The sequence below is a fragment of the Miniopterus natalensis genome, chromosome 2 (assembly GCF_054644295.1).
Source record: "Miniopterus natalensis isolate mMinNat1 chromosome 2, mMinNat1.hap1, whole genome shotgun sequence".
Classification (NCBI taxonomy): Eukaryota; Metazoa; Chordata; class Mammalia; order Chiroptera; family Miniopteridae; genus Miniopterus; species Miniopterus natalensis.
In genome coordinates, this window is record NC_142082.1 from 77,764,259 (window position 1) to 77,781,139 (window position 16,881).

Sequence of the window (16,881 nt, forward strand, 5' to 3'; positions counted from 1 at the left end):
GACTTACCCGAGACTCATTCTGTCCTGTGCACCTATGATTCTACAGACACAATCAGCATTTCCTTACAAGTAAAATCAGATTAAAAAACATGAAGGCAGCCGTTTTCATGGGGAAATGAAGCAAATGGACAGAAGAATGTCTAATATTCATTCATCCAACATTTACTACCCACAAGCATTACACTAGCTGAGCAAAGAACAAAGTATTTAAAATGACTAAGACAGCTTCTGCTTTCTAAGGGCTAACAATCTAAAAAGTAAGGTTAACATGTAAACATGTTAGATGTTATGGAAGAGTGGAGATTATGCCAGGAGCGAGAGTAAGGAAGAATTTTACCTCTTTGATTTGGATATTGAAATGTAATATAGGAGCAAATGGGTTTACTATGGGCTAGTTTCCCAAAGTATGTTATCCAGAACACTAAACTGGTAAATCTGGAGAAAGGGGATGGTGTGGATGTTTCCATGATTAAACACTACATATTATAGTCCTCCTATAGGATTCACTGTGAGCATTAGCAAATTAGCAGCTCTAAGAGGCCCACCACTGAAAACAAAAGCACAAAACTATTCAATCTGCATTTCCCATCTTAATAAACCAGGGAACCCTTTTACAGAGTAGCACTTATAAACAATCTTGTAAACAAATTTTGAGAAAACACGTTGTACGGCCTCAATGGCACTAAGTAGCTGCTAACACTGCAAGAGAGGATGAGCCCAAAGCCAGAATCCCCTTGTGCTTGGCCTCTTTTAGGTTAGATTCATTAGTTGCATGCAACATTTCAGTAGCTACTTAAAAAAAAGTTAAGCACACAGGTATCTGTAATACAAGATCAAGCAAGAAAGAAAACACAACCCACAGATAAATCCTGATTTCTTACTTTGAGCACAAATGTTCTTCTAAAATGTTAACTCTTACCAAAGACAAAATTTAAGAGAATGCAGATGCTGGGGCCTGATGGGCTATGGGTCTTGGCTTTTGGCTGTGCAAACATGTAAATGTCAATTATTGAACCCTTCCTGTAGTGTGATGGAGAAAAGCTATTAAAATGAAATTCTCAAGTTGCAGTCTCAAGAAACTGAAATAGCTAAACCCATCTAACCAAAGATTCAGTCATACCAATTGGTCCCATTTCTCACATTGTGCCAAGGTGCCTGGACTCTAACACAAACACATTTACTATATTTTAGTTGGTAATGGGTTTCATAGTAAACCTCTGCTCATTTCATTAACATTTATTTAAAATGTTCAGGTATCATACTAGATAGCAATGAAGTAACAGATTAGTAAAATCTCATGACCACCAAAGAACCATGTTTTATTCACAATTATCACAGAAAAATTCTTTTCTAAAAGATTCTGCAGAAAGACCAACCGCTTAAATGATCAGATTCTTCACTGGTTTTAAGACAAGAGGTCAATGTTTCCATTGCTTTCTCTGGCCTTGTCAGGTCCCCTTCAGTGATGCTGGAAAATAACTGCCCCTTAAAGAGAATTCAGCCAATTCACAATTTCCTGTGTACCTAATTTACAAGTGGATGAAATGCTGCAGATTTTATACTGTGGGCTGGTTCTATTCTCTCATGATGTTCATTTGCCATCTTTTGGTATGTGCATAAAAATGCAAAACAATTTAAGTATTTGTCTAAAATGAAACTTCCTCAAAATACAGAGAGTCAAAATGATTAAGATGCTTACCACAGATGCCCTTCCAGTGGCATGCTAGAGTTAACTAGATACTTTTTGAAAGATGATTGTGTTTGTGTGAAGGGGTGGGTGGAAGTGGGCACTGCACTATTAGAAAATCTGCATATGCCCAACTCTGCTTAACAAGAGTGTGACCTTAGATGGCAATACTGCACCTAAAATGAAAGGGTTGTACTGAACAATTTCTAGTTTCCTCTAGCTCTAAAGATTCTTAATTTTCATTCTTTATTGTGTGATCAAGTAATATTTCATTGTGGAGTTACTTAAAAACGATTAATGGGTTAAATTATGAAAATCTGTTAATTCCCCTAATGTAAAATATTCCTATTTGCTAGGCTTATCTTTGAAACTGTTAGCACACAACTATGATAGTTCTCATTTTCTTTGCAGATTCTAGCCCATGAGGCAAGTTAATTGCATAGCCGATATATTTCAGTATACAGAATGCATTAGACACACTATCAATACAATAAATTATGCCTCTTAAAGCCTATAGTACAAACCTTCCACTCTGTCATTTAAAAGTGGCTTTTAAAATGCAGTTCAAGAAGGTATTCAAGAGAAATCATCTCAGAAGCTTGCTGAAAACGCAGATTCCTGGCTCCAGAATCTGCATTTGAACACATATTCTGGTGATTCTTACACCACCTGAGTTTTAGAAATGTTGACTGACGAAAAAGTTTAAATATTAACTAGTAACTATTTTTGAAAGTAACTATTGAAAAAATGGGGCACAGCTATGAATATCAATTTGGGGTTTTAAGATAATTTATTCAATTTGAGGTTTTGAAAATTGCATAAAATACTGCACCTTAAGAATTTTCTAATAAGCTCTCCCTAGCTATACAGTAAGCAACATAAGACTGTAACTAAGTTCAGTGCATCCTTTAATAATGTACTCAAATCCCTAAACCAAATGCATAAAAAAGGCATTAAAGCAATTCACATATTTGTTTCCTAGGGTTTGTTTCCAAGATGGCTTTTATGTTTCTGAAGCAATCCACAAAGCCAAGACTGAGGATTCAGAGGAAGGCACCAAGGCACCCGCAGCCACACGTACGTTCGTAAGGGGAAGTCAGCTGCCCACACCGCCCCACTGCTGCCTGTGTCTGCCTTTGTGAGATTTGGCCAGTTCCATCTTCACACTTCTAAAACTTCCTACTGAAAACCCCAAGTCCAGAAGTGGTATAGCAATAAAAAAAAAGTCAACAGAGAACAAAGTTTTTGAAAAATAATGGGAGAAGTGATATCCATTTTGAAAAAGATGTGTAGCATCATCCCTATAAAGAAGGAAGAGTCATTCTGAAAACTTTCAGTAAAATATTCCATGGAATATTTAAAAAGACACAGGTTTTGCTAAGCGGTATCTTTTCTCTTTAATTTCTCCCATTTCACCCCATCATAACTCTAAATGAAATTATTAGGATGCTTTTATTTCTTCAAAAATCAAGGGATATAACCAACTTTGTACCCAATTTTAATAGTGACTTTCTTCAAATGAATAGAAAATGCAGTAAGGTTCTATTATCTTTCCTGCAGCTCTATTGTTACTAAAAAGGTCTTGGATTCCTATTTTTAAAGCAGATTGGCCATTCATCTTTTTCCTGAGAGAACACAACACAGGTATTATAGTATTTTTTGTTAGAATTCAGATAAATTAAATATTTAGCAGTGTCTCTCTAGCAACAAGGGTTCATTTGTCCACTGCAGCCTAAAGCAAGCATTCCCTCTAGCTAGTTCCTATGGTGTGCATTCCCTCTAGCTAGTTCCTATGGTGTTTCAGAATCTTCCCAGTTGCTATGTTGTATATCCCAAGAAAGGGTAACATTTCATAACTAAAAGGGAAACTAATATCCTCTGTGGGGTTTTCTTCCTTCTCTTAGCTCATCTGTAGTTTATACAGATTTTTTAAATTTAGGTTTCTACTTCTGGGTGGGGAGGCTTAGAAAAATCATGGAAGTAAAATAAATGATAAATCTTGACTTTTTCCAGTTGTTGCCGAGCTTTGTTGTCATTGTAGGATAAAAGAGAGTTCTTTAAGGCCACTAGAGCATCCACGAAGTCCTGAGTCTCAGCAACCCTAATGGTAAATGAATGCATCGAATTTCTAGCCTTTCTGTTGATCTTTCTTAAGCTTGCTAAAATTACACAAAAATCAAATGTTTGCCCTTGTAACTTTAATTCCCACTATACAACCTCATCTTAATCCAAAAAAAGGTATATTACAGGCAGATTCTTAGCATGTAAAGAGGACAAGCATAAGTCCTTTAGCATTAACAACATTGAACAAAGTATTCAAATTATTCCTCTTAATGTTCCCCCTGCCCCTCTGGCAATTATTTGTCAGCTTAGGAAGGAAAAGAGATTCTCAGTAAAGAGTTGTTGGCAAATCTAAACAATGTGTTAAAAAGAAATTGTATAGAACAAGACTAATAAAATCAAGCAAAAGTGGATCTACTTTAACTAAACATCAGACATTATTTTTATTTATGGAGAGAAAAAAGTCAAAAGTTAGAATGAAAATTATGCATAGGCTTTACACAAATTGTTAAGGAAATACTGTCAACATCATTTTATCTGAGAATCATTTGCAAACTGCTGTAACTTGTGCTAGAAATCAAAGGAAAACTTTTGTGACAAAAAGGATAAAAATGATCATTCACTAGGTAATCTACTTTGGGATTATTTGGGGAGAAAAGGTCCATCAATAGAATATGTCCTGCTAGTAATCATCCCAACCCCACACATATTAGATGAAAATGTCACATACCACTCAGAACAGGCAACAGAGAGCCCTGTCTTAGAAAGGATACATGTTAAAAATGAAAGATGAAAAAAATGACAGGTTCCACTTCCCCAGAGAGACAGGAGACTAAATCGGAACAGAAAGGTCATTGTCAAAAGCTGATAGCCAATAAAGGTTGATGACAGTCAAGAGAACAATTTCTTTTTGGAATTCAAGTGCATAAAAATGACTGTAAAATCTTTGTAGTAGTAAAGGACACACCACTATCTCAATGATAGTTTTTAGAACTGCCTTAGTAAACAGAATGAAAATGTAAGGCTAAATCCAAAACCAGTGCCACAATCTGCCGTACATCTACAGTCCCTGTGAATTAATTTCTCTCTCTTTCTGGGAGGTTCTTGCCCACATAACACACGGCAAAGTGGACACTCTTCTGGTGACAGGTATTGAAGAGATAAAAACTAGTCTCAGGCTTCAGTACACCAAACTGATCAATCCTACTAAAAAGGGCAAATAATGACTCATCAATTGACAAATGGGGCACATATGAGACCATTAAGAAAGATTTAACTGTTGAAAAATATCATTTGTCCAGCCTAAAGTCATCCAGTGATCTAAAGGGCCTAAAAGACTTATTTCCCTCAAATATACTTCCCTTCCTCTTTCACTTACAAGAATTCTACAGTATTTCACTAATTGAACTAATAATATGCCCAGTTTCTTAAAATGTAGAAAACTTGATGGAGATGGAATATTAAGCTTGAGCTTCAAACCTTGTGACTAGTTTTAGAATAAGCGTGTAGAGTATGGTGACAGATTGACAAAGAAGAGATTGAACAAACTGCTTCTTCCCAACTCCCTCTAGGGTCCATCCCCCCAAGAGATTAAAGGTCAAGGGTCTAAAGGACTATTACCTCATCAGCAGCCTTTGAAATGGAAATTAGTTTTTTGATAAGGATACTAAATATTGGAATAGACTCAATCCCTTTCCTCAATATTCTTAAGCATGAACTTTTATCTGAATGACTTGCATGTAATCCCTTCCATTAATCTCAGAATCTAAATATATATAATTTAAGACCAGAAAATATATTCTGGATTTTGTGTAGCTCTTGCTGAATTTAGCAATGTGATTATAGAATTACCTTAACAATTCCATCTATTAAATTATATCCTGCTTTACTTAAAGGTATTTGGTAGAGGTAAAAAAGGTTTAAAGAATTTCATATGAAAATACTATATAACATTATACATGCTTCTTTTTCTTGACAGGGTTTATCTTCAGTACTGGGAAAGTTTCAACTCCCCTAGACTAAAAAATTAACAGATCTCAAACATGTTCTCCACTTTCATCTATGCTTTTCTTCATAAAAAGTTACAATTTCATTATGCTATACCTCTGAAATTTAAAAAGTGTTCTGCCAAAGTGTAAAAAGGGTATGTAATTTTCAAATGTTATGAACCTAAAAATACTTCAATTTTACTATAATTTTATAAATTTATTTCACCCACTTAATCTAAACACATTTTAACCTTTTTCTACTGGTTACTCCAAAAGCACTACAAGGCACAGCAGTGATATATATGAGTGGTGAGTCAGGTCATAGGGTCATGTCCTCAGTAAGGACACACGAGGCCACTTTACTGAAGATGGACAATGAATAGCGTTTGTTATCCCTTGTCCCAGATAATCAGGGGTAATGCAAAATGAGTAAAGTCATCTTAAATGTGTGTTCCCTCCATTTAGCTTCTAAATAAAATGGAGAGTTTACGTGTGAGAACAGCAGAGCAGAACAAAGAGACCCCCCCCATTTAGCTTCTAAATAAAATGGAGAGTTTACGTGGGAGAATAGCAGAGCAGAAGAGATCCCTTCTTGAATCCCCAATTTGTTATGGGACTTTTGTAAGCATGGCGTCAAGCTGCTAAAGACTAGATATTTCAGAGTATGTGATGTGCCCCTAACTTATAATTTCCTAACTAACTGTTTCAACTCTGAGCCATCCACAATCCTAGTGAGAGAAAAAAAGGGGTTGAAGGGAAGTAAGAAAATCAATAATGTCCAAAGATGTCTGCTTTAAACAGCTTTTAAAGTATCTGCCATCTGCTATAGATATTGTTGTTTCCATTCTCTAGGCAGAAATGGGAGTACGTTGGTGTGACCAACACAAGCTAAGAACATATAGTAAAAAGACAATGCATATTATGTACCATGTAATTACAGTTAAGTTTAACAAATATGAACTTCAAGTGGTGTATTTTTCCCATGCCAAAAAGCAAAGCTTTTAAAATTCCATTATCTTAAGATGGTTTTAAATGGTTTCTTTAAATGTGATTATTTCCTAAACCACACAAGAGTAAAATAGAGCATTTATTGATGGAATAACAAAAGTGCTTTTCTTAAATATTCTTCAAAATACATTTGTACAACTTACAATAATATATCCAAAATAACTGTATATACAAAACATTACCTAGTTTTAATGTATGTGCTTTTTTCCCCAAAAATTACAAAGTAACTTCTTTTTAATTTTTTTTTTGGCAAAGTTCAACCTTAAGAGAGGTGACAATTTTAAAGGTTGGTTTAAGAAAATAGAACCTGAGGGAAATTGACACGCAAGAGTCAATGACAAGCAAGAAATTTGAAGGAATAGTTTTAGTTTGTTAAATAAAAATGTTTTTAGAGTGATACTTTTCACATTACAAAAATAAACCAAAATGAAGAAAAGGTCACTGTAAAATGATGAGAAAGGATCTGTAGACTTGCTCTTAGTATTTAAAATAGCCAACAATGCATGTCAAAAAATGAATGCAAAATCACAACAGTCTTGTATTTACTTTGTATTTGGAGAAGATATAGTGAAATAAGTGGCCACATTCTGTTTTCTTTTAATTGCTATTAATATGGTTGATCTGATTGGCTCTTCGATGAATTTCATCCAAGAAGTTCTCCAGCTGTTCTATTAGCATTCGTTTTTTAAACCTGTATAAAAAAAATAACAGCACTCTCAATTTCTTTTTAACGGATAAAGTTATATATCAGTATAATGTTTTTCTTAAAAGAAACTGCCTTAGTAAGATTTTTCAAAGTGAGTGAAAAAAAATCAACAACTTTATGATATATAAAATTTGCTGGAAGACGAGCAAATTATTTTTATCAATACTGTATTATAGTTGATTCCTAAAACAAATAATCCAGACCTAACTACAATTGGAAAGAGGTTATTCCTTCCACAATCAAAAAGAAAAATGAAATACCTAGTATGTACAGGATTACTAGTATTTCAACAAAATTAGGACTCCCAAAGCAATGACTCCAATAGCTTCTCATGTTCTTTAAAAGTTTAATGTTAAAAGGAATGTGAACAAAGTATGAATATAATCCCCCACAAAATGTTAGATGAAATGAAAGCTGGGTAGTAGTATTTAAAACACAGTGTTCTGCTACAATTTGAAAGCTAGCAAATCAAGGATAATTAGACATCTTTCGTATAGAATATACCAAACAGTTAAAGTTCAAGCTGCAATTTAATTTTTTTTCAGTAATAAATATAGTACGCTAAAATTGCATTCATCTACATAAGCACTAATACTGCTGATGCTTTTTTAGAATGTCCCAAAACACTCTCTGATCTATACCTACTTTCTCTCTACTTGTAACCAGCATAATATTACACAACTCTCAAAAACACTGATTTTCAACCTTTTTCATCTCATGGCACACATAAATTTAATCACTAAAATTCTGCGGCACATCAAAAATATATTTTTTGCCAATCTGACAAAAAACAAGTATAATTTTGATTCATTCACACCCATTATTGTTGTGTTGGCTGTTGTCATTTTTTTACTTGACAATCTAAGGGAAAAGAGGTCAATGCCCCTGACTAAATAGGTACTGCATGTTTTTAAAATTCTTGCAGGGCACTGGTTGAAAATTGCTGCTCTAAAAGGTGGCTGCAAGCACCAGGAATATAGCTAAATCCATGATGATGTCTAAGCTGACAGAATGTTACATAAAGAGAATAGGTTACATACTCAAAACAAATAATGTGAAAAGTTATCGCTTTATCTTGCACCTTTCAAAGTGGCCTATGCTCTAGCTTGTTGTGTCCCGTCCCGCCCCCCCGCCCGCACACTGCTCAATCTAAAACAAACTTTAAGTGTAGCATGAAAGAAACTGTGGGACTAACTAAAGAATGGGTATATTTGGAAGATAAGATAAACCCTAAATTTTATTACAATACAAAAAGTCTTAAAGGAAAAATAAAAAATAATTTTTACAATCACTAAACTCAACACTATGCTTCCCTGTTAATTGCACTACGGAGTTACCATTTATAATCTTGACCCACATTCCTTGTACTAAAGTACATAATCCTGGGCTACTGAAGCAATCAGAATGAGGACCATTTGTCGGACTCTGGTCCTCTTAATTACATGCTTTCCCACATACAAGTGAACTGCAATAAAATATTGCCTTTCAAGGTTAATACTAATCACTGATTAATATTAATGGTAGTCCAAATACACAAAGTAGAAAAATTAGAGGCTATAAAATATAAAGACACCAAAAGGGTAGGAAAAAGGAGAATTATGCAAGTATCTGTACGTTGTAGGAAGAAAAGGTTCAAGTTCTAAAGAATTTTTGTGTGGCTATTTTTTAAGTGAACTTCTTTCAATAAATTAAAAAAGAGAAAAGTGCTTGTGTGTGTGTGTGTGTGTGTGTCACATACATGCATAACACAACAGATATTGTTAAAATACTACTTATAATGTTCTATAGATTTACCTTGATGCTTCTTTAATGACATTTTGTAAAAATATTAGTCTTGTTTGTAAACTGCCTTGTACATGCTTCAGTAAAGTGAAGATTCTTTCATATTCTTAAAAGAGAAGCAAAAAGAAAAATTAAGTGGCTTTCCTTTATACTCTTATTCAATAATTTTATATTGCAGTTTACAAGATATACTAAGACAAAAACAAAAATAATCTACATAAAATTTTCACTGCTCACTGAAGACTTTAACCTGTCAAACACTGCTTTTTTTAGTACAAGTTCCCGTTAAGGTATCAAAGCTTAGAAGGGTGAATAAGTAACTTTTTGGCAGTGCCACTGAAAAGAAGCATGTGGCCTTTACAAAAATCTACCCTTTTAATCTTAATTCTAAACTACAGTCAACATGGGGGGATGGGGGTTCAGGGATGGAGGGTATATGGAGGAAAAATAATAAAACAGATTAAGAGTGCTATTTCAGTTTCAAGTTTTCACATAAAACTCTTCCAAGGACTAAACATCCTAAATGGCAAGTCTTACCTACTCTGGACCATCGTAACAAGCAATCTGTCAACACCTTATGAATGAATGCCAGTAATACTGAAATTTTATCCCACAAAGTTCTTTTGTTTTCATATAATAGCGAGCTTTCATAACTTTAGTTTTTTGACCTAAACACATCCCTGGTCACCATCATAGTTCAAATCTTAAACACAGTGGTAGGCTCTATGCCAAGGACTTCACAGACATGAAGTCATTAAATATTTCCTACGTCTTTTTGGGTTTGCAGCTACATTAAAATTTCAACTGCTGGCTAGAATACTCAAGACTATGGGTTCCAGTCATGGTAGGAACTATGTGCAATATATCTGTGTGCTCTTCCTGTGTTCTCAGTCCCTCCTGCTTACCATACCTAGCACAGTACTTTGGGTATAGCAGATATTTGTCAGTTTTTGTCAGCTAAACAAAAAATCAAATCTCTAGCTTATATATTGTTCAAGACTGATCTAGAATCAGATATACGCTTTTAGTTAGTTTATGGTGGGTTTTTTTTTTTTTAGCACACACAGAAATCAAACCTGAGGTTTGTGTCTAATTTTACATACTTCTTCCTGGCTTTCGAATCTCTTTCATAATTTGTGCTTTTAGTTCAGTATTGACTTCTTCGTGGCTTCTGCAATGAATCAATTTCTTTCCTTTGTTGAGTGAAGATGCTGGTATATTCTCTTCAGGGCACTGTACTTTATCTCTTGGCTCCTCATGATTTTCTAAAAATCCACCAACAGTGAGGTCATTAGTTCCTAAATGATCATGACCAAGAGCCTCTGTATGATTGGTTGGTCGTTCCAGTAAATTGGCTGGAGAAGATGATGTTGAAAACTCGGTATCCATAGCATTTGGTGTAATATCTGATGAAAGCTGGTCAACAACATGATTTTCAACCACATCATCTATTGTCAAATCATTACTTGCTTCTGAAACTAAAAACAAAGATAAGGGGGGAAAAATTATGAGAGACAATTTCAAAGCACATAGTAAAGAAAGCTCCAAAGAAATATCATCGCAGCAAATCACAACTGATTCTCCTTGATACAAAAATTAACAAATAATGTGATGTGACTCTTAAGCTTTGATAAAGATATGGTAGATTCAACATGAAACAATATTTACAAAATCTGTACAATTTCTGCCCTTAGGAAAAATAAAAGCAACTTCAACTTTTACTTCTCTGATTTTTCTATGACAATTTTATTGAACAAGTAGGGTTTTAATGGTTTAGGGAAATATATATGATCAAGATTATCATGCTTATTCTTTCTTTAGCCCTAGGTCATTCCAATCTAAGGCTGCCTTATACAAAAGCAAACATAGGGAGTTAAAAATGTTCAATGTTTTTTAGGAAACATACCACCAAACAGGTCATTTCACAGTACACCCTTTTCTTATACTTATCCATCTGGTCTCCATTACCTGAGTAATGCAGAACAACCCATTACGCACTTCAATTCATTTGAAAACTAGACTTAAAAGCTTGCCACCTTGTTACTTGACGTTAAATTATTACCTTGCTCCCCAAAGAAAGCAGCTGAATTCTAAGTTCCCTGATTGCTCACCAAACCTCCAGGACAACAGCTGAATTCATCTCTACTTCCCTCACTGTCCAAAATGTACTCATCCCCACAAAAATCCCTCAAACTTCTGACTCCCTCCTAAATTCTATTCCATGATATGCAAACTTTACTGAATGTCTTCTACAACTCCTTTTTTAACTGAAACCAGATCTCTTGCAAAGAAACTGCTCTCCTTCAGACCTGAAATAGAAACTTTCTCTCAAACACTCTCCATAGACATGGACTCACTGATTTCTTCAACTCCCAGTATCACCTCAAGATCCTTTTTCCATGCACTCTTGTAAAAAATATTGCTCTTCTGAGGCTCAACTGTGACTCTTCACTCTTCCTCTCTCTCCCCATCACTATCTTTACTGATCTGTAGGCACACCTCTGTTGTCACGATGTCCCCGGCACTCAGTTCACAGACTTCCTCCCAACCCCATGTCCCTCAGTACATAATTTTAGATCCTTACTACTCAAAGTGTGGTATGTGGACAAGAAGCATTAGAACCATCAGTTCACAAGAAATGCTCATCTAAATCTTTACCCCAACTCAATGAATCAGAATCTGTAGTTTAACTAACTAGGCCCCAGGTGATTCACATACACATGTGAGAAGTTTGAGACGTGCTGTAGTGCATGACTTTAATGTCTAAGCAGATAAGCTGCCAAGAACCTGGCCTACCAATTCCTCAATCTCCAAAAAACTTTTCCACCTGTAAGTCTGCCTCTCAAGTCAAACACAAATTCCAGGATGAAGAGTAAACTTATCCTGCTATTGTTCTTTAACTCAGCCAGACTTTTATTCCAGTGACTCCTCCATTTCCCCCCTCCCATTAATCAGATCCCTTCTAAAAATCCATTTTCTTATCTATCCAACTTATATCCCATAATGTGTCACTTTTTAGTAATGTCCTAAATTCTGTCATTCTTTTGTTCTCCCATGACACTGGCCAGGCAAAATCCCACATTTGATGACTCTATCAATCTGCTTGCTTCAGACCTGCATTTGGAATGATGACCACTACTGGAGAAATATGACCCAGCTATAGGGTGGTCGCAATCACCATCTGTACTTGGGCCTTAGCACTGCCTAGAAAGCTTAATCCAACCCTTTCTCCCTCTCCCACAAAAGATCATTCTAGCCTTCTCTAATCTCTTCAAATCTCTGATTTTCCCAATCTCTCCTTCCCTCTTAGCAGTATACATCACCTCCTGCTTCACAGAGCAAAGAAAAGCAGAGGTGTGGGATGGGAACTTCCTCTGCTTCCCACCATTAATCTTGAATCCACCATTAAGCTTTGATGGAAGCAGCATTCTTTCATCTGGGATCTGGACTGGATTCCTTCAGCTTTCTCAGTGATTTTATGATTATGCTTTTTCTCATCTTCATTTTCAACCATGCCCTTTCTACTGGTTCCATAACACCCACATTTAAACATGCTCAACTCTCTATCATCTTAAAAACAAAGCAAAATCACTATTTTGACCCCATAACCTCTTCTAGGTACCATTCTCTTTTCCCACCTACCCTTCACAGCTACACTCATTGTCTCTACTTTCTCATCTTTCTTTCACTCTTCAACCCACTTCTGTAGTCTTCTGTCCCCTTTACTCCACCAAAATTGCTCTTGCTAAGATAACCAAAGACTAACAGAACCTTTCTAATTTTCTTCAATGATCTGCTTAACAAGTATTTGAGAGGGAGGCGCCGGTGAAGATAAAAGAGGTACTCGCCACCTCCCACACCACATCAAAATTACAACTAAAATACAGAAAAAACATCATTCAGAACCACCTGGATCTGGCTGAAGGGAAGTCCTACAACTAGAGAATTAAAGAAGAGGCAACACTGACGCTGGTAGGAAGGGTGGAGGTCCTTGGTGGAATCGCAGAACCAGCTGGTCCCACACCCACATGTGGTGGTTTAAAATCAGGATATCTTGGCTGTGGAGGATTGCCTGAGGAGCAAGGGATCCAGCCCCACACCAGGCCCCCCAACCCAGGGTTCCAGTGTTGGGAAGAGAAGTCCCCACAACTTCTGGCTGGGCCTCAGGCAGTTCCTCTTAAAGGGCTGGCTCAAGGACTTAACAGGACTCATTCCCTCTGAGCTCCAGAGCTAGGGCAGCAGCTTAAAAAGAACGTGAGACATTCAGGGAGGTACAAACTTGTCTGGAATCAGGAGAAAACCTGGAGGGGCAGCTTTTTCCCAGAAAGAATTGCTGGCAGAGGCCAGTGTTCCTTTGCTTAGCCCTCCCCACCACAGAGCCAACAGACAGGCACCATAACTGAGTCTTCATCAACATGGCTCACACTGTTCCCCCTACCCAGGTGATTCCCTGAGACCCCACCCCTCTCTACTTGCAGGCTCATCCAAGCCATTTCCAGTGGCCTCTCTTGCTTCATGCTTCAGACTTTCCTAAAATCTCTCAAACAAGCAGCAACTGGACTAGGATACCCCATACTTCTCAATAAGTGGCTCCAGGCCCAGTACTAGCAGCAGCTCTCCTTAGTTCATAGCTTGGCCTCTCCTGGGTACCTCCAAGCCCAACGTAAGTAGCAGCCATCTGCAGATCACTCTGTAGCTTGTGCCAGGTGGCCACAGCAGGGCACAGGCAGTAGCTAAACTGCACCTCCCAGGAGGCCCCAGAGCCAGTGCACCCAGTGGTCAGCTTCGACCACACAAGATTACACATCCACCAGTGACACACTCAAAGGGCAAACTCAGCAAGCACCAAAGCTCCACTGAAGCAAGTCCTGCTCCATAGGGTCAGCGTCTGCACAGCAGCTCTCCCACTGTAGTCGCAGCCGATCCTTGCAACTGATTGGCCTGGGGGGTCAATCCCTCCCAGTGATGCCAACATCAATTAAGGCTCAATTACAATAGGACAGTGTGCACAGCTCATGGAGAAGTGCAACTACAGTGCCTAGTTCAGGTGACTGGGGTGGCTGAGTCACTGGGCACTACAGGACACCTACTACACAAGGCCACTCTATTAAGTCTGGGAGACATAGTACAGCTCTACCTAAAACATAGAAACAGAGAGAAGCAGCCAAAATGTGGAGACAAAGAAATGTCAAAAATGAAACAAATCTCCAGAATAAGAACTAAATGAAATGGATGAAGCAAACTACCAGACACAGAGTTCAAAACAATGGTTATAAGGATACTCAAGAAACTTCATAAGAACTTCAAAGAACTTCATGAGAACTTCAAGGAACATCATAAAAAAGGGCCAGACAGAAATGAAGAATACACTAACTGAAATGAAGAATAATTTACAGGGAATCAACAGTAGAGTAGAGGATGCCGAGAATCAAATCAGCAATTTGGAATATAAGGAAGCAAAAAACACCCAATCAGAACAGCAAGAAGAAAAAGAATCCAAAAATAAGAACAGTGAGCCTCTGGGACAACTTCAAGAATACCAAAATTCGCATCATGGGATGATGGAAGGAGAAAAGAGGGAGCAAGGAATTGAAAACCTGTTTGAAAAATTGACAGAAAACTTCCTCTACTTAGTGAAAGAAATAGACATACAAGTCCAGGAAGCACAGAGAGTCTCAAACAAGAGGAACCCAAAGAGGCCCACAACAAGACACATCATAATTAAAATGCCAAAAGATTAAATACAAAGAGAGAATCTTGAAAGCAGCAAGAGAAAAGCAATTAGTTACCTTCAAGGGAGCACCCATATGATTGTCAGCCGACTTCTCAACAGAAACTTTGCAGGCCAGAAGGGAGTGGCAAGAAATACTCAAAGTGATGAAAATCAAGAACCTACAACCAAGATTACTCTACCCAGGAGAGCTATCATTTAGAACTGAAGATCAGATAAAGAGCTTCCCAGGCAGAAAAAGCTAAAGGAGTTCATCACCACCAAACCAGTACTACAGGAAATGTTAAAGGGTCTTCTTTATGAAGAAGAAGAAGGAGGAGAAAAGATCAAAAATATGAATAATAAAATGGCAATAAATACATATTTATCAACAAAAGAACCTAAAAATCAAAACAAATGAACAAGCAGAACAGAAACAGGCTTACACATACAGAGAACATTTTGACAGTTGTCAGATGGGAGGAGGATTAAGGGGATGGGTGAAAAAGGTGAAGGGATTCAGAAGTACAAATTAGTAGTTATAGTGTAGTCATGGGTGTCTAGGGAAGATAGTCAATAATATTCTAATAACTATGTATGGTGTCAGATGGGTATGAGTTTTTGGGGGTTGATCACTTATTAAGTTTTACAATGTCTAATTACTGGGGTGTACACCAGAAACTAATATAATATTGTATGTCAACTTTAATTAATAAAAATTAAAAAGTATGATTAAAAAGTTAAAAAAGAAAGAAAAATATTTCAGACCACCAACCACTCAATTTTCTTTTCCTTTAGCTTCCATGACACCAAATACTTGCCTATTTTTTCCAATTTCTTTATGCTTCATTCTCAATCCCATTTTCTGAGCCTTGTATATCCTCTTAACTTGGCACTTTCAAAGTCCTGTTTCAGGCTCTTTGTTTCCTCTTCTCATTGTTTCTCTTGGTGAGACTTTATTAACTCCAATGGGAGTTAATCTATCTCCCATACCTACCTCTCTAGCCCTCCTCTTCTGAGTTCCAAACTCAAAGTTATCTTCTAACTTAAGGTGTCCACTTGGCTATCTATTTAGTTTAGAATATACACTTCTAAACTAAAATCAATCCTCCACTCCACCCCTGACATGATCATCTACCCAGTGTCTTTCAAAACTCTTCCCTTGCCCTGGCTCCAACATCCTATCAGTCATCACCAAGTCCTTTGCTGATATGTCCAATTATTTCTCAAATACATATTTTTCTCGCAACCCCACAGGCAGGTCACCATTAGCACTTCCCTGGCTTTACCAGCTGGTTCCTGTACATCCAAAATAATTATTTAACAACATCAAATATACAGTCAGTGTCCACAATTTTAATTACCTTATATAGTTTCTGTTTGTGGAAAAGTTTGATTTTGTTTGATTCAGGGTCCAAATCAGGCCCAAAATTGTAACTGGTTATATGTCTCTTAACTATCTTTGAACGTATAAAGTCCTTCTGTATCTCTGTTTTTTCTATGCATTTTTCTGGAAACACACAAACACACACACCCCAATTCTTTGTCCTACAGAATTTCCCATAATCTGGATTTTACTAACTGCATCCGTTCTGTCATTTAAAATGCTCTGTCCCTTATATTTCCTATAAATTGGTAGTTCAATCTAGAGGTGTTATCTGGTCGATGTTCAAAAAGAATTGCAGGATGTGAGGGAGTGAGAGTGGGTAGGAATACTTCAGAGGTAGTAATGCATAATTCCATTAGGAGGTATATAAATATTTGTATTATTCTCTCCAGTTAAAATGTAATGAGCCATGAATAATCACTACCTATAATTAATGAATCCATCATTTCATTAAGGGTTCCCTACATCCATTCTTATTCTTCCCTGATAATATTCTACACATTTTAGAGTCTTTATAAAATGCTAATCATATCCAGTCTCTACTACCTCTTT

At 36.7% G+C, this 16,881-nt stretch overlaps 2 protein-coding genes across 2 annotated transcripts in view; one reads left to right on the top strand and one right to left on the bottom strand.

Moving 5' to 3' along the window:
* SERPINE3 (serpin family E member 3) overlaps nucleotides 1–5,770 on the top strand; it is a 27,381-nt gene extending 21,611 nt beyond the window's left edge. Inside the window, 3 exon segments of the mRNA XM_087813734.1 lie at nucleotides 2,670–2,764; nucleotides 3,248–3,331; nucleotides 5,727–5,770. Coding sequence (XP_087669860.1) covers nucleotides 2,670–2,764; nucleotides 3,248–3,331; nucleotides 5,727–5,770 — 223 coding nt within the window.
* INTS6 (integrator complex subunit 6) overlaps nucleotides 4,571–16,881 on the bottom strand; it is an 84,217-nt gene continuing 71,906 nt past the window's right edge. Inside the window, exons 16-18 of the mRNA XM_016213830.2 lie at nucleotides 10,336–10,710; nucleotides 9,245–9,338; nucleotides 4,571–7,435 (exon numbers count right to left, since the gene is read on the bottom strand). Of these exons, the coding sequence (XP_016069316.2) occupies nucleotides 7,342–7,435; nucleotides 9,245–9,338; nucleotides 10,336–10,710 (563 nt within the window). The 3' untranslated portion in view covers nucleotides 4,571–7,341. The remainder of the gene's footprint in view (nucleotides 7,436–9,244; nucleotides 9,339–10,335; nucleotides 10,711–16,881) is intronic.